At 34.0% G+C, this 23,919-nt stretch overlaps 1 protein-coding gene across 1 annotated transcript in view; it reads right to left on the minus strand.

The window, feature by feature from the left end:
- The window catches only part of SNTG1 (syntrophin gamma 1), an 850,024-nt gene that overhangs the window by 240,664 nt on the left and 585,441 nt on the right, over window positions 1-23,919 (minus strand). Inside the window, exon 12 of the mRNA XM_090283711.1 lies at window positions 7,645-7,774. Within this exon, the coding sequence (XP_090139837.1) occupies window positions 7,645-7,774 (130 nt within the window). The remainder of the gene's footprint in view (window positions 1-7,644; window positions 7,775-23,919) is intronic.

The raw sequence follows: 23,919 nt of genomic DNA on the forward strand, positions 1-23,919 counted from the left end.
AAGATACAGCAAAGACAGAAAACTACAGGCCAATATCACTGATGAACATAGATGCTAAAATCCTCAATAAAATATTGGCAAACAGGATCCAGCAATATATCAAAAAGATCATACATCACGATCAAGTGGGATTCATCCCAGGGATGCAAGGATGGTTTAATATTCGCAAATCAATAAATATAATACATCACCTAAACAAAATAAAAGACAAAAATCACATGATCATATCAATAGATGCAGAAAAAGCATTTGATAAAGTACAACACCCATTTATGATGAAAACACTCAGAAAAATGGGAATAGCAGGTGCATACCTTAACATAATTAAGGCTATATATGAGAAGCCTGAAGCCAACATCGTACTCAATGGACAAAAATGGAAGCATTCCCCCTGAGATAAGGAACTAGACAAGGCTGTCCACTCTCTCCACTCCTATTCAACATAGTGTTGGAAGTCCTAGCCACAGCAATCAGACAAGAAAAAGAAATAAAAGGCATCCAAATTGGGAAAGAAGAAGTAAAACTCTCATTATATGCAGATGACATGATAGTATACCTAGAAAACCCTATAAACCCCACTAAATGACTACTTGATATAATAAGTGAATTTGGCAAAATAGCAGGGTACAAAATAAATATACAGAAATCTAAGGCATTTCTGTACACCAACAATAAAATATTAGAGACAGAGACAAAAAAGAAAATACCATTTACTATAGCAACAAGAAAAATAACGTACCTAGTAGTAAACTTAACCAAAGAGATAAAAAACCTGTACTCTGAAAATTACATAATATTGAAGAAAGAAATTAAGAAAGATACAAATAAATGGAAACAAATACCATGTTCTTGGATGGGAAGAATCAACATTATCAAAATGGCCATACTACCCAAAGCAATTTACAGATTCAATGCAATCCCTATTAAAATATCAATGACATATTTCACAGACCTAGAACAAATACTTCAAAAATTTATATGGAACCAAAAGAGACCCCGAATAGCAAAAGCAATCTTGAGACAGAAGAACACAGCAGGGGGAATCACAACACCAGATATCAAACAATACTACAAAGCCACTGTAATCAAAACAGTCTGGTATTGGCATAAGAACAGACATATAGATCAGTGGAACAGAGTAGAGTCCAGAAGTAAACCCAGGCCTCTACGGTCAACTAATATTTGATAAAGGAGGAAGGAACATAAAATGGAGTGAGAAGAGCCTCTTTAACAAATGGTGCTGGGAGAACTGGACAGGGACATGCAAAAAAATGAAACTAGACCACCAACTTACACCATACATGAGAATAAACTCAAGATGGATCAAAGACTTAAATATAAGCCGTGACATCATAAAAATCCTAGAGGAAAACATAGGCAGGAAAATTTCAGATATCCCATGTAACAATATTCTCACTGATAAATCTCCTAAGGCAAGAGATATAAAGGATAAAATAAACTATTGGGACTACATCAAACTAAAGAGTTTCTGCTCAGCAAAAGAAAACATCAGCAAGATGAAAAGGAAACCAACCATATGGAAAAACATATTTGCCAATGATATCTCGGACAGGGGACTGATCTCCAAAGTATATAAAGAGCTTACACAACTCAACATCAAGAAAACAGACTACCCAATTAAAAAATAGGCAAAGGAACTGAACAAACACTTCTCCAAAGAGGACATACAGAAGGTCCACAGACACATAAAAAAATGCTCAACATCACTAGTCATCAGAGAGATGTGAATAAAAACCACAAAGAGATACCACTTTACACCAGTCAGAATGGCCATCATCAACAAATCAACAAAAAACAAGTGCTGGTGAGGATGTGGAGAAACGGGAACCCTACTGCTCTGTTGGTGGGAATGCAGACTGGTGCAGCCACTATGGAGAACAGTATGGAATTACCTCAAAAAACTAAAAATGGAACTACCTTTTGAACCAGCAGTTCCACTGCTAGGACTATACCTGAAAAATCCTAACACACTAATTCAAAAGAATTTATGCACCCCTATGTTCATAGCAGCCCTGTTTACAATAGCTAAGTGCTGGAAACAGCCTAAATGCCCATCTGTAGATGAGTGAATCGAAAAACTGTGGTACATTTACACAATGGAATACTATGTAGCAGAAAGAAAGAAGGAACTCCTGCCATTTGCAACAACATGGATGGAACTAGAGAGAATTATGCGTAGTGAAATAAGCCAGGCAAAGAAAGAAAAATACCTTATGATATAACCTAATACAGGAAATTAAAGAACAACACAAACAAAAGAACTAAATAGAACAAAGAGCAGAATAGCAGTCAATAGGGGGGAGGGAGGGGAGAAGGGGGATAAGTAAGGGAAGGGTTTAGTTAAAGAACGTGTATAAATGACTCATGGACTTGGACAAAGTGGAGGGATATGATTGTGGGAGAAGGGGTGGGCTGGGTGTGGAAGAGAATTGGGGGTAAAATGGGACAACTGTAATTGAAAAACCAAAAACTTAAAGTAAAAAAAAAGAAAAGAAAAACAAATAAAAAAAATAAAAATAAAAAATAATAAAGTTTGTTTTGATTTGAAAATTAAACTATGTTTGTGGTATTATCAAAAATGTTTAATTTACAGGCAAAAAGAATGTCAAATGCCTTGCAACTGGATGTCTTTCCAATAAGACAGCCCTACAGATTTAGAGACTTGTATGTGGGTTAAGTTATATAAATTAACATGTGTTTACTGTTTTCTAAGGGTGTAAGCCTATGATCTCATTACCTGAGTGATTGTCTGTATGTATGGGCCTCGCTTAATTCTGTCTGCATCGCTGCCTCCTGAGAGTCAATGGTTTGACTGAACTAAGTGGCTGGTGAAGAATGGGGTGGTCTGTGGGCTTTACTTTTCTCTTTTCTGTCCTAATGGCTTGGACAGAAAGAGCCCAGAGGTCTGAGGGGGGCAGGGGGGGCCTAAAATATTTCCCTCAGCCCAAACTAAGTATAATGGGCAAAAGGGTTTCGGACAGGTGAGATGCACCTGGCACACCTTCCTCCAAAGAAGCCCCCTTTTTCCCTAATGTGGGACATTGAAAAATTAATACCTGCCTTTTGTCATCTAGTAGTTATGGATTGAAAGAAGCCTTTTAACCCTGTTGCCAAATCTGTTGCCTCCAGAATGCAACAAGGATGCCAGCCTGTTAAACCAAGCATGCCGTTGTCCGGGGACAGCCAACCGACCTGGAGTCTGCACGATCTTTCCCCATGTGGGAAAGCCACCCTCCCCTCCACACCTCCACTCTTATTAGGGATTTCTGGACCTAAGGGTAGGAAGTACGACGACCATGTCCAGCTTGAAGCAGCTAGAGGAACTCGAGACCTTTGCCCATTTTGTTTTATAAGATTATGAAGTGTCTTAATTCTGAGAGGAAAGGATTGTTATTTTTTATTGTTAAAATAATTAAATAATTATTTATTTAAGAAAAGAAGAAGAAGAAGAATATATGAAAGGGTCAGGCAGGAGAGCTTGTATGTACGACCCATGGGCATGGACTTGGGGGCGGGTATCGTTGGGGAAGGGGAGGTGTTTGGCGGAGAGGAGCAAAGGGGAAAAAATTGGAACTATTGTAACAATATAATCAATAATATATATTTAAAAAATCGTGTCTTTATTCTTACATGTTTAAACTTCAGTCACATTCAAAGTACTCTCCATTTGATATAACAGGCTAATTGAAATGTTTCTTCCATAGGTCAACAGAATTTTTGAACTCATCGAGTTTGATGCCTTTTAGTGCTTCTACCATTCTTTGTTTCCCGTCTTCCACATCAGCAAAACATTTCTCTTTGTGGACTTTTTTAAATTTTGGAAAACATTAAAAAGTTTCTTGGAGCAAGACTGTGTGAATAGGGAAGGTGGGGCATGGGGGTCATGCAGCTTTTGGCCTTTGCTGTTAAAATGACTACACAAAAATACAACAATTTTGATGTTTTTAAATGCAAGTTGATATGAAAGCTGTCAAAACACAATCTAACAAAATTGTTTTCAATAAAGCCAAGGACAACTGACTACTACTAGAGCCATCTTATGGGAAAACAAAAAAACCTTTTTGCTAACTGTATAACACCCACACATACAAACACACACACACACACAATTGTCTGGAAAAATTCCAGCCACTGTTAATATAATGAGAACAGTTTGCATGACATTGATGTAACCTGGCATCCAAGGAAAGTGTACTGGAATGTGCATTGTGAATGACAACTTCACTGTACTAGTCAGTTGAGGTGGTAGACTCCATCAATTGAGCATGCGTGCTGTGTGGCCTTCACATTCAAAAAGACTGAGCAAGTAGAGCAATGAATCTGCATCAAATTTTGTGTTAAGCTTGAATATTCTTCCACAGAAACTTCAGATGATTCAGAAGGCCAAAGCTTTGGGCAACTGGTGACTGGCAGCTTAATTATGACAATGCACCTGCTAATGCATTATGTATTATGCAGAGATTTTTGGCAAAACATCAAATCTCCCAGATGACTCAGGTTCCCTAAAGACTAGATTTGGCTCCCTGTGACTTCTGGCTTTCCCGAAACTAAAGTCACCTTTGAAGAGATTTCAGACTGTCAATGAGATTCAGGAAAATATGACAGGGCAGCTATTGGAGGAACTCTGGGAGGTCCCAAGGGCCTTAGTTCAAAGGGGACTGAGGTGTCATTGTTCTATGTACAATGTTTCTTTTACCTTGTATCTTCTTCAATAACTGTCTATTTTTCATATTAAATGACTGGATACCTTCTGGACAGAAATGGTGTCATATATATCTCATATATGATATATATGAGAGTGTATTATAATCATTAGTACTTTTGCTTAAGAATGGATTACAAGATCAAAAGGACAAGAATTACATTATAATCAGTGAGGTTAAAGAACAAGTAGGTGACATAAAAAACAAGATTGTCTAATAGACATTTGTATCTCTCGGCAGCTAAAACAATATAGATAGGAATATTGTCTGCTTTCCTAAATTTCATGCTGAGCACTTATCATAAGGGTGAAAAACCAGAACTAAAATTTGTCTTTTTTTGTGTGTGTGTATGCTTACACATGATATCTTCATATTTTGTTTAAAATGAAGTGTTAACTTTTTATATGCATGTTCTCTGAGTTATAGCATTTTACCTGAACATACATTCTAATGAAACACAGATTTTATCAGAATGCTCCTAGGTTTTGGGATAAATGTAAATTTGGATCTAGGAAAAGAGAAAATAATGGGATTTAAAACTTAATATTCTGTTATTTTCAATTTTCTAAAAACAAATACAAGATCTTGGCTTACTTTGTTCATTCATTATTACATATAGTAAAATAGAGTTGATACTCTCATGAAGTGTACTTTATTTTTTAAGCCTAAAACATCCCTATAAGGGAGGTAGGGTTGAGAGGGAGAGGCATAATCCTCAGAGAAATAGTTGTTGTTTTGCCTTCTTCCTTCCTCCTTTTTTCTTCTTCTTCTTTTCATTAACCTGATACTTCTTGTTATTGTCTGCAATTCCAATATGCTGATACCACCAGATGAACAAATATTGAATGTCAAAAGGTCATTCTTGCCCAAGCCAAGCCTCCTTGTTAAGTGATTCCTCAGATTAGGCATTGTATAGATGTACCTATGCAAGCATCATGAAAAAAATCACCTGCCTTTATTTTGAGGCACAGTTTAAACATAAAATATAACCAAAAATTTAAAGGGCAGAGTAATATTAATTTGAGGTGATCTGTGGTAAAAGACTTGTCATCCAAAGAGGGTAATTTGTGAAGTACTTTGGAAAACATTTTGAATTACCAACAAATGTTGAACATGTACATGTTCTCTCAATTCCATTCCCAGAAAATCCCTTAAACATTCACTCGGGAGATATATGCATGATCATTTATGATGGCATTGTTATCTTTATTGACAGATGGTATTTCTACTTTTAATAAATATTTGCCACTTTTTTTTGTTTAAAAATGTTACAAATAGGGGTGAACCTTGAAAAGATTATTTTAAGTGAAAGAAGCAAGTTACAAAAAACCTTATAGTGTATTATTCCCATGTATATGAAATGTTTGAATAAACAAATCTAGAGACAGAAATATTACTGTCTGCCAGGAGCTGGAGGGGAGGGGGAGGGAGGCTACTAATGAGCATGGGGTTTCTTTTGAGTACATAAAAGGTTAAAATGGATTAAAAAAGCCACATACTTTTGCTTGACTTTTGAATTTTCCTTAGTACTTCTTCAATGTTCCAACATGGCATAGAAGAGTTGTGGAAAGAGGCAAGTATTAAGACATGAATAATATCTAATATACTTTTAAAAAATACAATTAAGATAAAATAATTTAAATGCTATAAATTAATACTCAATAAAGTGAGGTTTATAGTTTCATATATTCTGTTAAACTCCACTTCCCAAAAAATTAAGGGGAAGAAATAATTGACTATGTTATTAATCAATAGTGATAAGGAGAATATAGTGATAATAAAGAGATACGAGTGGGAAAAGAGAAAAAGGTTTGAGTTGGGAGACAAAAAAAAGGTAGAGAAACCATTCCTAATAACATATATAATGTCTGTAAGGTGCAAGTTACCAGATCCCACAAGGAAACCTCACTGTTCCTATAACAGTGTAATCTTAGGTAAGACTTTTAGTCTCCATGTTAACTCTGTTTACCTTTACTCCAACTGCTTTAAAATTTTCTACCTATAATTCTAAGGTCACTAAAGGAAAATCAACAATACTCTTGAAACTTAGTACTATTTTAATTCAGAACACATTTACACACACAGACACACACACACACACACAATGATTACATGTCAAATATCTATTTTCACTTATTTAACTAATATAGATATTTAGCAGGTTTTGGAATGGAAAACTATGTGTAAAAGTATCCTTGAACTGACAAATTGGGCAACTCGAGATTAAGTGATTTTCTTTTGATAAGTATTCCAGAAAGCTTTAATAATGTATAAAACACCAAGTAGTTGATGTAAAGTTACACAAGGGAGGCCCCTTGCAGAACAGGCTTCCCCTACTAGGTGAGTGTTCTAGGAACTCATCTGTATCAGTGTACCAGGCGGCATTCTTGTAAGAGGCTGCATTTGGCTTCAGTGAATTTTTTGAAGACTCTTTCAATGTTTTTGCCCATTTCATAATGGATAATTTGGAGTGCACTTGTGAAGACCAGACTGAGTATTCAGTGGTTTTTGACCAAAAATAGCATGAACCCCTAGGTGCTACCCTCCCTATTCACCCAATCTCACCCCAAGCAACTTTTATATGTTTCCCTGGGTGAACAAAAATCCTTAAAGAGAAACGTATTGCTGATGTGGAAGAGGTGAAACAAAAAATGGCAGATGCACTAAAACCATCAACATCAATAAGTTCAAAAACTGGAGCAGTGGAAAAAATCATCTTGATAGGCATATTGCATCAAATGGAGAGTACTCTGAATGTGACTAATGTTTAAACATGAAAGAATAAATACACAGTTTTTGTAAATAAATTCCATTTTGCAGGGCTCCTCGCTCATATATACAGTTGTGTGTTTGTGTATTTTTATTTTAATTATGAAAATGAGAAACTTTATGACCAGTTATTACTTCAATTACTACTTACATTGTGCTTTGTGAGGTTTGAAATATTAGTTGCTATTGCTTGTAGCCAGTCAATACAGTCTTCAGCAGAGAGGCACTGAATAATCCCACTGGACACCCCATCCACAGCAATGACTTGAAAAGCATTCTGCCTGCAGATAGGACAGAACAAATCAGATCAAAACGTTATCTTATTTATCTATATGTAACTTGAAATTAGATCTTGTAAAGCTCTTCCTTTAAACAATAGAAATACAGCTTTTAAATTCATATTTGCTTACTTCTCATAACATCTGTTTTTAAATGGGACACTAAAGATAAACTAAGATAACATGTAATTTTGAATTACTAGAAAACACCTTAAGATTCATATAAATTTGGAGACATTGAGTTATGAAATATGGATTATGTAAATGGAAGTACATCTAATATATTTTAGGATTCTTGTCCCAATCTACCATGAAATTATAACAGAAGTACATTATTTTGGCTACCATAATCTCTTCTTGACATTTTTCAATGCATCTTCTTATTTATAATTGAAAAATTATATAAAAAACACAAATATTAAACATCATGTAAAAATCACTTGATATAATAAGCTGCAGCATTTTTTCAATTGTTAAACCACTTTCAATCTCGGTATATTCATCTTCTCAGAGGTGGTTTGTGAAAAGAAGTTCTTGTAGCTCCTCTTCAAGTCTAAATTTTCATACTCTAAATTATGTAAATGTTGTGCATTTCAATAATAATTAAACTTTCCTTAAAATGTAATAACAAGTCTAAATATCTCTATGATCTTTTGTTGGTTTTTTGTTGTTGTTGGAGAAATATGATGCCATCCTAAAATATTTACCAGAGTGCAATATACTTTAGAACAGTTCTATACAATTTTAATATTTACTTGTTTTTCAGTATAAAATTATTGCATGTTTAGATATAAGCCTAATTAACAGGAACAGACAAAAATTTCAAAATAAATGGAAGGTAACCCAATGTCATGCATGAGAATGACTCTGTTGCACAACACAACACACTTTAGAAAATGGACAAATTACACTTAAATCCTATCTCTTAACTGGACACTTTGTAGAAGTCTTTTGCCTCTAAGACATTCTGCATCCAAATTATTAATATTTTTAGAGAAATTTGTCCTCATATCTTTGACTAAGCACTTTAAAGTAATGACAAAAAAGTATTCTAATGTATTTTTTGTTTTATCCTAAAACTACATAAAAAACCTTTAAGATGTATGACTTTGTCCCTTAAGTATTCTTTTGTTGAACTGGTGACAAAAATATGCATGGCATAAAAAATATAATTCTATAGAATTTTCTTAGTTTTAATTTTGATACTAAATAATAAGACTTTAAAAATGATTAGACAGAAGCTCACCCATCCTTGAAAAGTGTGAACTAATTTGAGTTTAGCTATATGCATTTCATTCCACTCTCTGATTATTATAAGCAATGTTCCATGTACCATAAATTAAAGCATGTCTTGAGCATGATTATTCTTTATGCTTTAAAAATATCATGGCAGTGACTCTCAGTTGAGTAGCTTGAGGGAAGAACACATCAAAGAGCAACACAACAACAATTAAAATCCAAGTACAACCATACAGCCCAAATAAATGGCATAAAGTGCACCCCAAGAGCATCAAGTTCAGGAGATCAAGGAGACTGCATCACTGAATCTCACAGGTTTCTTACCACAGACAGTCACAACACAAAGACAGGAAGTCAAAGCAGATCAATCTAAAAAGCAGAAACAAACAAGAAGAGTCACAAAAAACGAGGAGACAGAGAAATAATCCCCCATCAAAGGGAAAGGAGGGATGCCCAGAAAGAGTGCTAAATGAAGTAGAGGTAAACAAACTATCAGGTGTGGAATTCAAAATAATGATTATAGGGAGGTACAATGAGCTCATCAATCTCAAATAAAACTAGAAAGAACTCCAGAGGAACTATGTAGAACTCCAGGGAAGCTGCAAGGAACTTAATGAGAACTGTACCAGCATTAAAAAGGACTTAGAAACTATCAATAAGAGCCAGGAGGAAATGAAGAATACAATTTCTGAGTTGAAGAACACAGTAAATGGAATTAAAATCAGGTTAGATGAAGCAGAAGATCAGATCAGTGAGATGGTGGACAACATAGAAAGAAATTCCCAGACAGTAAAGCAAAATGAAAAAAGACAGAAAAAGAATGAAGAGGTTTTAAGAGAGCAGCAAGACAACATGAAATGTAATAATATCCATATCATAGGAATACCAGAAGCAGAAGAAGAGGAGCAAGGGATAGAAAACCTATTTGAAAAAGTAATGATAAAAAATTTCCCAAAAATGAGCAGAGAAAAAGTCTTACAAGTACAGGAAACACAGAGCATCCCAATGAGGATGAACCTAAAAAGGCCCACTCCAAGGCATATTATAATTAAAATGTCAAAACTCCAAGACAAAACCAGAATTCTAAAGGCAGCAAGAGAGAAACAGCTAATAGCATACAAGGGAGCTCTGATAAGGTTATCATCTTGTTTCTCAACTGAAACACTGCAAGCCATAATGGAATTGCAAAAAAACAGTCCAAGCAATGGGAAACAAAAGCATACAACCAAGATTACTTTACCCAGCAAGTCTCTCAGAAAAAATATAAATGGTGAAATAGTTAGTTTCCCAGACAAAAGAAGGCTAAAAGAATACATCTCAACCAAATGATCATTCAAAGAGATGCTAAAAGGGACTGCTTTAAGAAGATGAAGAAATGGAGAGAGACAGAAAGGAATACAAGTACAAAGGGGGAAAACGACAATGAATTAGTACCTATTAATAATAACCTTTAATATAAATGGACTAAATGTACCAATCAAAAGACATGGGGTAGCTGAATGGGTTAGAAAACATGACCCACATATATGCTGTCTGCAGGAGACCCACCTCAAAATGAAAGATCTACAAAGACTAAAAGTGAAAGGATGTAAAAATACATCAAGCAAATTGAGATGAAAAAAATGTTGGGGTAGCAATACCTAGACAAAACTGACTCCACAACAAAGGCCATAAAGAGAAAAAGAAGGACACTTCATAATAATTAAGTGAAAAATCCATAATAAAAATATAACTCATTAGACATATATGCACCCAACATAGAAGCACCCAAAAGTAGAAGGAAAATCTTGGAGGTATTCAAGAAGGATATCAACAGCAACACACTCATAGTAGGAAACTTTAACACCCCATTGTCAACAACGGACAGATCTTAAAAGCAAAGAAACACCAAGGATATTATGGCACAAACAACACCCTAGATCAAATGGATTTAATTGATATATACAGAACCTGTCACCCCAAAGAAGCAAAATATACATTCTTTTCAAAGATATACTGCATGGTAGGGCACAAAACAAGACTCAACAATTTCAAGAAAATTTAAATCATATCAAGCATCTTCTCAGATGACAATGGCTTGAAACTAGAAACCAACTTCAAAGAAAAAACTCAAAAACATTAAAATTCATGGAGACTGAATAACATGTTGTTAAATAATAAATGGGTTAACAATGATAACAATGAAGAAATTGAAACGTTTATGGAACCAAATGAAAATGAACACACAATAGCCAAAAACTTATGGGACACAGTGAAGGCAGTCCTGAGAAGGAAGTTCATAGCAATACAGATCACCCTAAAAAGGCGAGAAGAATTTCACATAAAAAACCTAACCCTACATCTACAAAACAGCAAAAAACAAAGCCCAGAGCAAGTAGAAGAAAGAAATGATCAAGATCAGAGCAGAATTAAATGACATAGAGACTAGAAGAACAATTCAAAGGATCTATAAAACCAAGAGCTGGTTCTTTGAAAAGAAAAACAAAAGTGACAAGCCTTTAACCAGACTCATCAAGAAAAAAAGAGAGAGGACTCAAATAAATAAAATCAGAAACAAAAGAGGAGAAATCACAACCAATACCACAGAAATAGAGGATTATAAGAAATGACTATGAATAATTATATGACAAGAAATTTGGCAACCTGGGTAAAATGGAAAAATTTCTGGAAACATATACAGTAGTCCCTCTCTATATCATGGTTCATGTATCGCAGCCTGACTGTATTGCAGGATTTTAAAAAATATTATATTTACTTATCACAGATTTTTTGCTATATTGTAGGATTTTGCCATACTATATATGTATGTTATTAAAGTTACTTAGGTTTAAGTGTAGAATATGTTTAAGGACATAAGTAGTGTTTATGAAAGTGTGGAAAAGGTTAATAAGGGAGTGGGAAAGGTTAATAAGGGTCTGGGAACAGTCTATATAAGTGTGTGGGATGGGTTTATAAAGCCTTAAAATATATATAAATACTAAAATAAATGTAAAGTTCCTACTAGAATGTAATACCTACAATAAGTGAGAGAATGATGTAATCTTCCAAAACTGAATCAAGAAGAAGCAAGAAGCCTGAATAGACGTATAACAACTAGTGAAATTGAAGCGGTAATCAAAAAACTATCTGCACACAAAAGCCCTGGATTGGATGATTTCACAAGTGAATTTTACCAAATATTTAGGGAAGAATTAACTCTTATCCTTCTCAAACTATTCCAAAACATCCAAGAAGAGGAAAGATTCCCAAACTCTTTCTATGAGGCCAGTATTATCCTAATTCCAAAACCAGGTCAAGACACAACAAAGAAAAAAAACTACAGGCCAATATCACTGATGAACATAGATGCTAAACTTCAACAAAATATTAGCAAACTGAATCCAACAACACTTTAAAAAGATCATACACCATGATCAAGTGGGATTCATCCCATGGGTGCAATGATGGTTTAATATTCACAAATCAATAAATGTAATACACCACATTTGTTTATGAAAGACAAAAATAACATGATCATATCAATAGATGCTGAAAAAGCATTTGATAAAGTTCAGCACACATTAATGATAAAAACGCTCAGCAAAATGGGAGTAGAGGGAGCATATCTCAACATAATAAAGGACATAAAAGAGAAACCTGCCACCAAAATCATACTCAATGGGAAAAAACTAAAATATTTCCCACTAAGATCAGAAATAAGACAAGGATGTTCACTCACTCCACTCCTATTCAACAGTTTTGGAAGTTCTAGCGACAGCAATCAGACAAGAAATGGTAATAAAAGACATCTAAACTGTAAAGGAGGAAGTAAAACTGTCATTATTTGCATACAACATAATAATGTACATAGAAAACCCTACAGACTCAACCAAAAAACTACTCTACCTAATAAGTGAATTGGGCAAAATAGCTGGGTACAAAGTCAATATTCATAAATCAAAGGCATTTCCATACAACAACAATGACATATGATAGACACTAGAAAAAAATCCCATTTCAAATACCAACAAAAAATAAAGTATTTAAGAATAAACTTAACCAAGGAGGTAAAAGACCTGAACTTGGAAAACTATAGACACTGAAGAAATGAATTAAGGAAGATACAAATAAATGGAAGCACATACCATGTTCATGGATGGGAATAATTAACATCATTACAATGTCCATACTACCCAATGTAATTTATAGATTCAATGCAATCCCTGTTAAAATACCAATGGCATATTTTATAGGCCTAGAACAAATAATTCAACAATTTACATGGAACTAAAAGCAACCCTGAGTAGCCTTATCAATCTTGAGAAAGAAGACCAAAGAGAAATCACAATACCTGATATAAAGCTATGTTATAAGACCACAGAAATCAAAGCAGTCTGGTACTGGAATAAGAACTGACATATAGATCAATGGAACAGAATAGAGAGCCCAGAAATAAACTCAGGTCTCTGTGGTCAATTAATATTTGACAAAGGAGGAAGTAGCATAAAACGGAGTGAAAAAAGCCTCTTCAGCAAATGATGTTGGGAGAATTGGACACAGACATGCAAAAAAAAAAAAAATGAAATTAGACCACCAACTTACACCATACACCAGAATAAACTCAAAATAGATAAAATACTTAAATGTTAGCTGTAACATCATAAAATTCATAGAGGAAAACAGAGACAGTAAAATCTAAGATATCCCACATAGCAATAGTTTTGCCTATATATTCCCCATGGCAAGGGAAATAAAGGAAAGAGTAAACAAATGGAACTAAATAAAACTAAAAAGTTTCTCTTCAGTGAAAGAAAACATTAGCAAGATGAAAAGGGAACCAATCATATGGGAAAACATATTTGCCAATGATACCTTGGACAAGGGTTTGATCTAAAAAATATATAAAGATCTTATATGACTCAACACCAAGATGACAGATGATTCAATTAAAAAATGCACAAAGGATCTGAACAGACTCCTCTCCAAGGAGGATATAGAGAGGGCTCATAGGTATAGGAAAGAATTCTCAACATCACTAGCCATCAAAGATATGTAAATTAAACCACAATGAGATGCTACCTCACACCAGTCAGAATGGCTATCATCAACAAATCAACTAACAACAATTGTTGGCGAGGATGTGGAGAAAAGGGAACCCTAGGGCACTTTTGGTGGGAATGCAGACTGGTGCAGCCACTATGGAAAACAGTATGGAATTTCCTCAAAAAACTAAAAATGGAACTGCCTTTTGACCCAGCAATTCCACTGCTGTGATTATACCTGAAGAATCCCGAAACACCAATTCAGAAGAACCTATGCATCCCTGTTCATAGCAGTGTTATTTATAATAGCCAAGTGCTGGAAACAGCCTAAGTGTCCATCAGTCAGTGAGTGGATCAAAAAAACTGTAGTATATTTACACAATGGTATACTATACAGCAGAAAGGAAGAAGGAACTCCTACCCTTTTTGATAGTATGGATAGAACTGGAGAGTATTATGCCAAGTGAAGTAAGCCAGGTGGTGGAAAACAAATACCATATGATCTCACCTTAAAAAGAAACGTTATGCATGAAACAAACGAGCAAAATAGAACCAGAGACTTGAAAACAATGAACAGAGTGACAGTGACCAGATGGAAGCAGGGTAAGGGGAGGGTGATAATGGGGAAAGAAGGGGAAGGGTCTAGTCAAGGAACATGTATAAGGGATCCGTGGACATGGATAGCAGGGTGGGGATTGACTGTGGGAGTGGGGGGTGGGCTGAGCAGGGGAGAGCATTCGGGGAAAATTGAGATAACTGTAATAGAACAACAATTTAAAAACGTAGTTTAAGAAAATAAAATAAAAGCTGTGTTAAAAATAATATTCTGCCATAAAAAAGGAGAATGCAATCTTACCATTTGCAACAGTATGGGTGGGCCTAGAGAGTATTATGCTCAGTGAAATAAGTCACTCAAAGACAAATATCATATGAGTTAACTTATATGTGAAACTTAAAGATCAAAATAAATGAACAAACAACATTGAAACAGAAAAACAATTAGTGAATAGAAGGCAAAGTGAGAAAGCATTCAAGCAGGAGGAACAAATTTTGCAGGTTTGGAGAGACTGTATTGCCACCTCCTTGAGAAGTGTGGAATATCATGGTGGAAAAGCAGGCAGGCTTGGGAGTAAGTGCCTTTACGTCATGCAAGAAGTTTCAAATCCTCAGTAAGGAACCACTGTTGAACTTACCATAGAGGACTACCATGATCAGATCTGTCTGGAATTTTGTTCCATTAGACAAGTTAGAGACCATTATCACTGAAGTAAACATGTTTCTGAGGGTGAATGAAACAACTAGTTCAAGGAACTTTAAAGGAATTACAAAGGATGTGATTTAATACTTTTTTGTAATAGAATATGAAGACAGCAGAGTTAAAATTACTCCAGAGTTTTGGACCTAACTGGTTGTATGGATTAGAGGAGGAAAGGAAGGAAGACCACACATTTTTTGACAGGAGAGAATTAATCCTAAAATAAATATCAGCAGTGTGAAAAACACGACATTTTGAGAGAAATTCAGGTTGTTTGACTTTTTTTTTTCATGCATATGGGAAGGTGCCCAGTCATAAATTGGTGATGAAGCAAAGTTTAATCATAAAGAACATTGCAAGTTATGATACAACATTTCTATCAAAATTTGAAAGTCAGGGAAAACCAATGAAAATATTCAAGCATTGGAATAAAGGGAATCACATTTGTATTTTAGAAAGTTATCTATGTGGTGATTAAAAAGATGGAAAGCATAATGAAGGTAAGAGAGATGTAAGAAGGATATTAAAATACTCAAGATGAGCAATGAAAATAATCTGTTTTGAGTGAGTGATTCTGTCTATGTAGGAAAGGATATTTACTCAAAGGCTATTGAAAATATGCCATTTACTTGACTTGGTTATTTGGGAAGACATTGAATGAAAAGAAAAATTTTAAAAAGCATTCAGGTTAGTGATTTCAACAATTTATTTATCAGTGAGTTCAATTCACATACAGCAAATTCAGAATTATTTCTGACCTATATATGCTACATGAATTCATTCCTTCATTTTATTTTTATTATTCAGGCTTCAAACCTAAACTGTTTGGTGAGGTACATGAATTCTTTCAAACTATTTGCTTCCTATTTCCTAAGGTTAAATTCACCAAACTGCTTTATGATTAAAATTCCTAAAACTCATCACTTCCCAAATGGGCCTCTTTCCCTCAACCCCAGTATTTCCTTTGTCTGAAATGCCCTTTTATTCCACTCAATTTATTATCTGTAAGGTTATCACAGTAACTTAATGTTACATAACTCTGACCTCCAATTTATCTGTATGTAAAATAAAGATGTCAATATTTGTCCTGCATACCTCACAACATGAAGACTATTTTAAAGCCTTTTTTAGTTCACGACAAAATTAAGGAGAAGGTACAGAGATTTCCCAGTATACAGTTTGTCATTTCATTCTCTTGACATTGTCTTTGGCAGAACAAAAGTTTTTAATTTTAATGATGTTCAGCACAACAGTTTGTTTTTGCATATTACCTTGTATCCTGCAAACTTGATATAACTTATTATTAGTTCCAGTATATTTCTTTGGTTGATTTTTTTCATATTTTCTACATATATGATTATGTCATCTGCAAACAAAGACAGTTTGATATCTCCCCTTCCAATCTGTATACTTTAAAAAAATGTTTCTAACAATTATTTGAGAGAAAGTGCGAGAGGTTATTTCAGTTATTCATTCATTGGTTGATTCTTTTATGTGCCCTGACCAGGGATTGAACCTGCAACCTTGGCTAATAGGATGATACTCTAACCAACTGAGCTACTGGGCCAGGGCCCAACATGTTTACCTTTTATTTTTTCTTGCTTTATTTTATTAGCTAGGACCTCCAATGTGACATTAAAAAGGAGTGGAGAGAAGGGATGTTCTTGACTTATTCCCGATTTTAGTGGGAAACTCTGTTTTTCACCTTGAGACTAATGTTAACTATAATTCTCTGTAGATACTTTTTATCAAGTTAAGAATGTTTTCTTCTATTCCTAGCTTATTGAAAGTTATTTTTATTGTGAATGAGTGTTATATTTTTGAAATGCTTTTCTCTGCATATTTTTATATAATCATACGATTTTTCTTTAGGCGAATTTGATGATTATCATCAATTATTTTTTAATGAACTGGGTCTTTATAGCTGAGAAAAATCATATTTGGTGTGGAATATAATTCTTTTTATATATTGTTGGATTTAAATTGCTAATATTTTTTGAGAATTTTTGCATCTATGTTAATGAAATATATTGGTCTCTATTTCTTGTTGTTGTTTTCCTGATAATGTTTTATCTGGTTTTGGGATTAATGTAATGCTGGTTTCAAAGGAATTACAAAGTATTACTCCTGTTTCTATCCAGTGAAAGAGATCCTGGAGAACTGGTATAAGTTTTGGTAGAATTCCCACTGGACCTGGTTTTGTGTTTTATAAGCTTATTAGTTATTGATTCATTTTCTTTAATATATATAGGCCAATTCAGCTCATCTATTTTTTCTTGGGTGAGTTTTAGCAAACTTTGTCTTTTAAGGAATTGGTCTATTTCATTTAAGCTATTAAATGTGGGCATAGTGTTGTTCATAGTATGCCTTTATTATCTTTTTAATGCCCATAAGATTTATAATGATGTCTCTTATTTATTTTTGATAGTATAGATTCACTTTCTTTCTCTTTTCTTCTTAGCCTGTCTAGAGGCTTTGCCTATTTTATTGCTCTTTTTAAAAAACCCAGTTTTTGGTTTTCTTGATTTTCTCTGTTGGTTCTGTTTTTTATTTCATTAATTTATGTTCTAATTCTTATTTCTTTTCTTTAGTTAGGATTTAATTTGCCTTTTCTTTTTCCAGTTTGATAAGGTGGAAACTTAGGTTATTGATTTTATTTCTCTTTTTTCTTAATATATGCAATTGATTCTATAAATTTTCCTCTAAACAATGTTCTTACCGCATCTCAAACTTTTTGATAAGTTGGGTTTTTATTTTCATTTAGTTCAGAATAGTTTTTTTCTTTTCTAAATTTTGCTTGAGGTTTCTCCTTTCAGACACATTATTTAGAAGGGTGTTGTTGAATAACCATGTATTTAGGGCTTTTCCAGTTATCTTCTTGTTATTACTTTCTACTTCAGTGCCATTGTGTTCTGAGACCAGATATTGTATGAGGTCTCTCATTTTAAATCTTCTCAGTATGTGTATTAGCTCAGAATTCGGTCTTTCTTGGTGAATGTTCTATTACATTATATTTGAAAACATGGATTGGGCCTCTTAAAACCTTAGAGTCTGTTAAAAATGCTTTTGTTATTATTTCTACCTCTCAAAATCCAATTAAAAATTTTAAAAGTTAACTTAGGTGCCACCTATTACATGTTACTTTCTACAACCCATGTATTTGAAATGAATATCTACCATTTTAGTACTCCCAGATTTTCTAGTCCATTTAACATAGTTTCTGTTCTCTGTGTTTATTAACCTGTTTGTGTATGTGCTACATACTGTTCCTTCTTACTAGGCTGCAAGTTTGATGAGGACATGCCACGTATGTTAATTTTTATTGCTTATAGTACTAGTACAGTATTAGTGCTCTGAGTCTTAACTTGTAAGTGCAAGAATATAATCGCCATTTTATTCTAACCACCTCCTGCCTTTGCTAGCTTGAGATCTAGTTGTCATTCAAGAGAGTTCCACTGTCAGACTTGAATTCTGACATTTCTGTTCTTTGACTATAGCTTTTTTCTTTCCATATCTACCTAATTAAGTTTTCCTTTTTCCTTTTTTTAAAAATATCTTTTCCAAATGTTTGGTTTATAAACCTGTTCAGGATATATCTGCATTTCTTCCTAGACTGTGTTTGTTCATTTATATCAATGAGGAGGGTTTTTTTTTCCCACCCTAGAATATCCTTTCATTTTGACCGCCACCTATTCCTACCTTACTAACTCTTAGCCGTCAATAACTTCAATTTATAGCCTTTTCTTCTTAATGTGCCAGAATTCCCTGGCAAAAGAACAATTTGTGCAAAAGCTGTCTCACTACAATTGGTTTCTGGGAATTAGGACTTGGGTTCATAAGTACACTACTATCTTTCTACTCTCACAGCAGTCAGCATTGCAAATTCTTGTGCCCACCTATTAGTCGTTTTACTTATCTCTTTCTAACTGAAAAATTCTTTCTTATATCTTCCATAGTTTATCTGTGTTTCTTAAATTTCTGAATCCTTCTATTTCTACATCATTCTGAGAAGACAGCTTTGCCTTTCAACTCTTAAATATCTAGCTTCCGGGCAGTTGAAGCTCTACATTGTATGTCTTTATTTTGTTTTTGTCATAATTTATGGGTTTTTGAAATACATATCCTTTCATTCTATCAACCAGAAAATCTTTCATCTGACCCCCAAAAATACTGTGATATGCTGTTTCAAAGGTTATTCTTTACTGATTTTTTAAAAAAATTTCCAGAGATACTTAAGTTCCCTGGGATTCTATCTTTTTCTGGCTATGGAAAATTTCTAAAATGGAATTGATTATCTTTTGTCCTTGAATAAATATGTCACAAACTTGAGAAATGAAACCAGTAGGAAATCCTTGACAACATAATTTTCTCCAGTTTGAGAAACCTATGATAATTGATCTAGAGCCATCCATAGGAAGTTTGAGCTTTTATAGAGAGAATTCTGTATTTTAAGGGTTTTATGGAACTTTCTTAGCCCCACAGCAAATTGTGTTAAGAATAGGTGAAAAGGTGGGTATATACGAAGACTATGCTAGACAAAGGGACACTTACATGATTCATGGAGTACCTAAAATCAAGTAGGATCTTAATTTTATTTAGTTGAATATTTTTAAAATAATAATGAATGTTCCTTGTTTATATAGTACACATCATGTGTGTGTGTGTGTGTGTGTGTGTGTGTGTGTGTGTGTGTGTGTACCTGTTGGCCTGTGAAAATGGAAATAATCAGTTCACTCATTCTGGATCCAAATGTGTAGAACCACATGTAAATATAGAGTAATGGATAGCAAGGGCAATGGCACACCAACATAAAAATGCTGGTTCTATCTTTGGTATTGAGTCCTTCCCCTTAATCAATAACCATGACCTGATATGCTTTGAAATTTATATCCCTTTCTTTTCCCCCTCATCACATTATAAATACAATATTCTTACATATAGTTTCTTTTTTACCATCAATATTCTTCTCAAAACAAACCATTTTTTCAATCCAATTAGCTCCAAAAACTATTCAAAGCAAAATCACCACCAAATTAATCACTGTTTCTCAGTCCTTTTAATATATCTTCTGTCATTGATATGATCAACAATTTTATTCTCTTTGCAATCCTGTTTACAATATTGTCTTTGTTGTTTTAGCATCATATTTAGTTCTTCTGTTTACTTCTTTTCTAATTCATATTCACTGGTTCTGTTTCTTCCTCAGATCCCCTAAACTATACATTCTTAAAAGTGTCATCCTTCAATGAGCTACCATGAATTGAGTGTTTAGTATGAGCCCAATTTATATTTGGCTTTATTATTAGAAACTTATTTGATAAGATACAACAATTATTGAGAGCACAGTTCTCACAACTACAATCCTCACTTATTGTTCAGATAATAAATTTCATGCAAAAGTGCCCAATATGGCATCATTCCAAATACCCTCACCTCAGGAGAAAAAGGCTATTTGCTCCTTGGAAGGACACTAGAAATTCTGCTGTTATTCAAAATTTTCTAAATGTAATAGCACAAATTAGTTCACTTAATTTCAAAAATGTTTTCATAATTTTTAATAAACATACAATCCATGATACTGCTACTCAAAAACAAATTGAGAGACAGAATTCTTCCTCATTATAATTCATAATAATATACAAGCACTTTTGAACCATAAAGCATGCTCAGCACTGAAAGTGCAGAGATAAAACTGTTTCCAAAACACAAGTATATATTATGAATATATTATACATATAGCATTAAAGATATATTACTTATGCACATTTTTCATATATTGGAAATAAAGCTTAGAAATTAAAAGATCAGCCAAAGTTCATAAACCTCTACTTCCCATTCTAATTCCCTGACACTGCAATTTTCTGTAATGTTATGACACTTCAGAATTAAAAATAGACATATACTTATGAATTCAGAGCCATTACCATAAAATGTACATAAGTGTCTCATTACTGATAAAATATTGTGATGCTTTAATTAATCTATGCAATAATATAGGATGACAACACATTTTCATAGCAATTAATATGAGAAATATTACATCACTGAAGTTAAAATTATGGACCTTGGCAAAAGCAACCAACAAACCATATCCTAGTTTTTGCACTGATCTAAATAATCTATATTTGTCGTCACAGGACATTTATTTATCTTTTTAAATTTTTTTATCTTTGCTGCTCCCACTGCCTATGAGCTTCTTTAAGGAAGAAACAAAACAACACTTTCCAATTACAGACATTAAATCAATTTTTATTGGGTGAATGAGTGAACAATAAATTTGTTCTTGAATCTGAATTGCTGTATTATCCACTCTAAATAGCGCTATATTTACAACTGTTTATTACTGCAATATTTATTGTGTCTAATTAATTCAAGTAATAAAAGCTGTTGATGTGTTAAGCTGTCATAAAAATAAAAAGTATGAGCAGTAATCTGGACTCACCCAAACAATATCTTTTTTCTCTTAAATTGTTTTATATAAATACTTATCCACCATGAATTTGTATAAAATATTTAAAAATAAAAATAAACACTAATATACACACTTTTAAAAATTAGCATTAATAGAAATATTCAGAAAGTTTCCTAACGCAGAAAAAATATAAACAAAAAAAAAAAAAAAGAAAGAAAGAAAGAATGAGAAAGAGAACAATTAAATTTAGGATATATATATGGATACTCAGGTATGTAAAAATAAAATAACTAATATCTTTAAGAGCTTAAATTATACATATAATTTAAATGATTTCAAAAATATACCCAACAACAGAAAAGAAATAAAGGAATTAGTTATTGTTCTAGATTTCTAGCATTTTCTGAAAAAATTAAAATTTAATAAATTTCTTTAAATTCTAATAAATCATGTACATATAGTGATCTGAATGTTGGTGTCCTCCCCCACTCCCAATTCATCTGTAAAAATCTTAATGCTTAATGTGATGGTATTAATAGGCAGAATTAGGTAAATATTAAGCCTTAAGGTTGGATTCCTCATAAATCAGATTAGTGCCTTATCAAAGAGGCTCCAGAGAGATTCCTAGCCCATTTCACCAAGTAAGGACACAGAGAGAATGCACCAATTCTGAACCAGGAAAAGAGATTTCATCAGAGAACGAAACCTTGATGATTTCTTGCTCTTGGACTTCCAGCATTTAGAACTGTGAGAAATAAATTTCTGCTGTTTATAAGTCACCCATTCTGTGGTATTTTGTATAGAAACCCAAATGGATTAAGAGTTATGGTGTAATGTTTAGGCAATAATTAAAACATAATGTAAGATTCAATTCATATAATGTTCTTAAAATGACAAAATAATAGAGACGAAGAGCAGATTAGTAGTTGTAAGAGATTAGGGACATGGTGGGGGAACAGTGATGTTGGCATTGCTATAGGGCAATAGGGGGGAATCTTGTGGTGAAGAAACTTTTCTGTGCATTGACTATGTTGGTGAATATAGGAACATTCACATGTGATAAAATACTTTAGAACTAAACATAATCATATGTGAAAGCTGAATGAGTGGTGGATTTTATCAATGTTAATTTCTAATATGCTATTGTACTATAATTCTTTAAATGTTACAATTTGAGAAAATAGGTAATGAGTAAATGGAATCTCTTTCATTATTTTTACAACAGCATGAGAAATATATCATTAACTCAAGATAAAATATTTAATGATAAAAAATAGTGTTAAAAGCAACACAAATATTTAAAAGGTAGAGATTATCCCAAACTTCTCAGTAATTACATTAAAAGTAAATAGACTTGGACTTCTGGCCAAGATGGAGGTGTAGACAGACCTGCTGCCTCTCCCTCCACAACTAAGAAGGAATACAACTACCTCAAAACTAGAAACAACCAGAAGTTCCAGAAAAGCAAAGTGCATGGAAGTCCAGCAAACAAAGATATAAAGAACAAATACTCATCCAGACAGGTAGGAGGGGCAGAGCCTGGGCGGAGAGAACATGGTGTAGTGGTGGCAGCAACAGCAACAGCAGCAGGCCAGCAGAAAGTGCAGTCACATGTTTTAAAAAGTCAGAAGGGACACCTGGGGAGCGTTCCCAGCTCCTCACTAGAGACCTCGAAGCTCACTGACCCAAATCTGGGGAAAATCGAGCCTCATTGATTTTGACTGTGCAAACCAGTGGGACTTCAGATGGAGGCAGAAACTTCCATTCTCTCACCAGAGTATGCTTATTTAAAGGGCCCCCACAGACCTAGAGTGTCCGCAGACCCACCCACTCTGGGAACGATGGCCAGGGCAGCAGCTAGAGGAGCACCAGTCCAGTGTGGAAGTGGGAGAAATGCCTGGAAAAGGGGCAAGTGCTGGGCAGGCGGCATTGTTCCTTCTCAGACCCCTCCCCCGCATACAGCACCACAAGGTGGTGAAACAGGTCACCTGTTATTGATGAAACCCTAAGGCTCCGCCCCTTACAACATAGTAGGAGTGAAGCTCTCCCTGGGACATGGAAGCAAAGAAATATAGGACACTTCTGGCCAAGAAGGAGGCCTAGACTGACACGCTCCATCTCCCTCCACAATTAAGAAGGGATACAACTACCGCAAAACCAGCAATAACCAGAAGTTCCAGAAAATAAATGGAAGTCCAACATATGAAGTTATAAAGAAGTG

The sequence above is a fragment of the Furipterus horrens genome, unplaced genomic scaffold, assembly GCF_987537825.1.
Source record: "Furipterus horrens unplaced genomic scaffold, mFurHor1.1.pri manual_scaffold_7, whole genome shotgun sequence".
NCBI lineage: Eukaryota > Metazoa > Chordata > Mammalia > Chiroptera > Furipteridae > Furipterus > Furipterus horrens.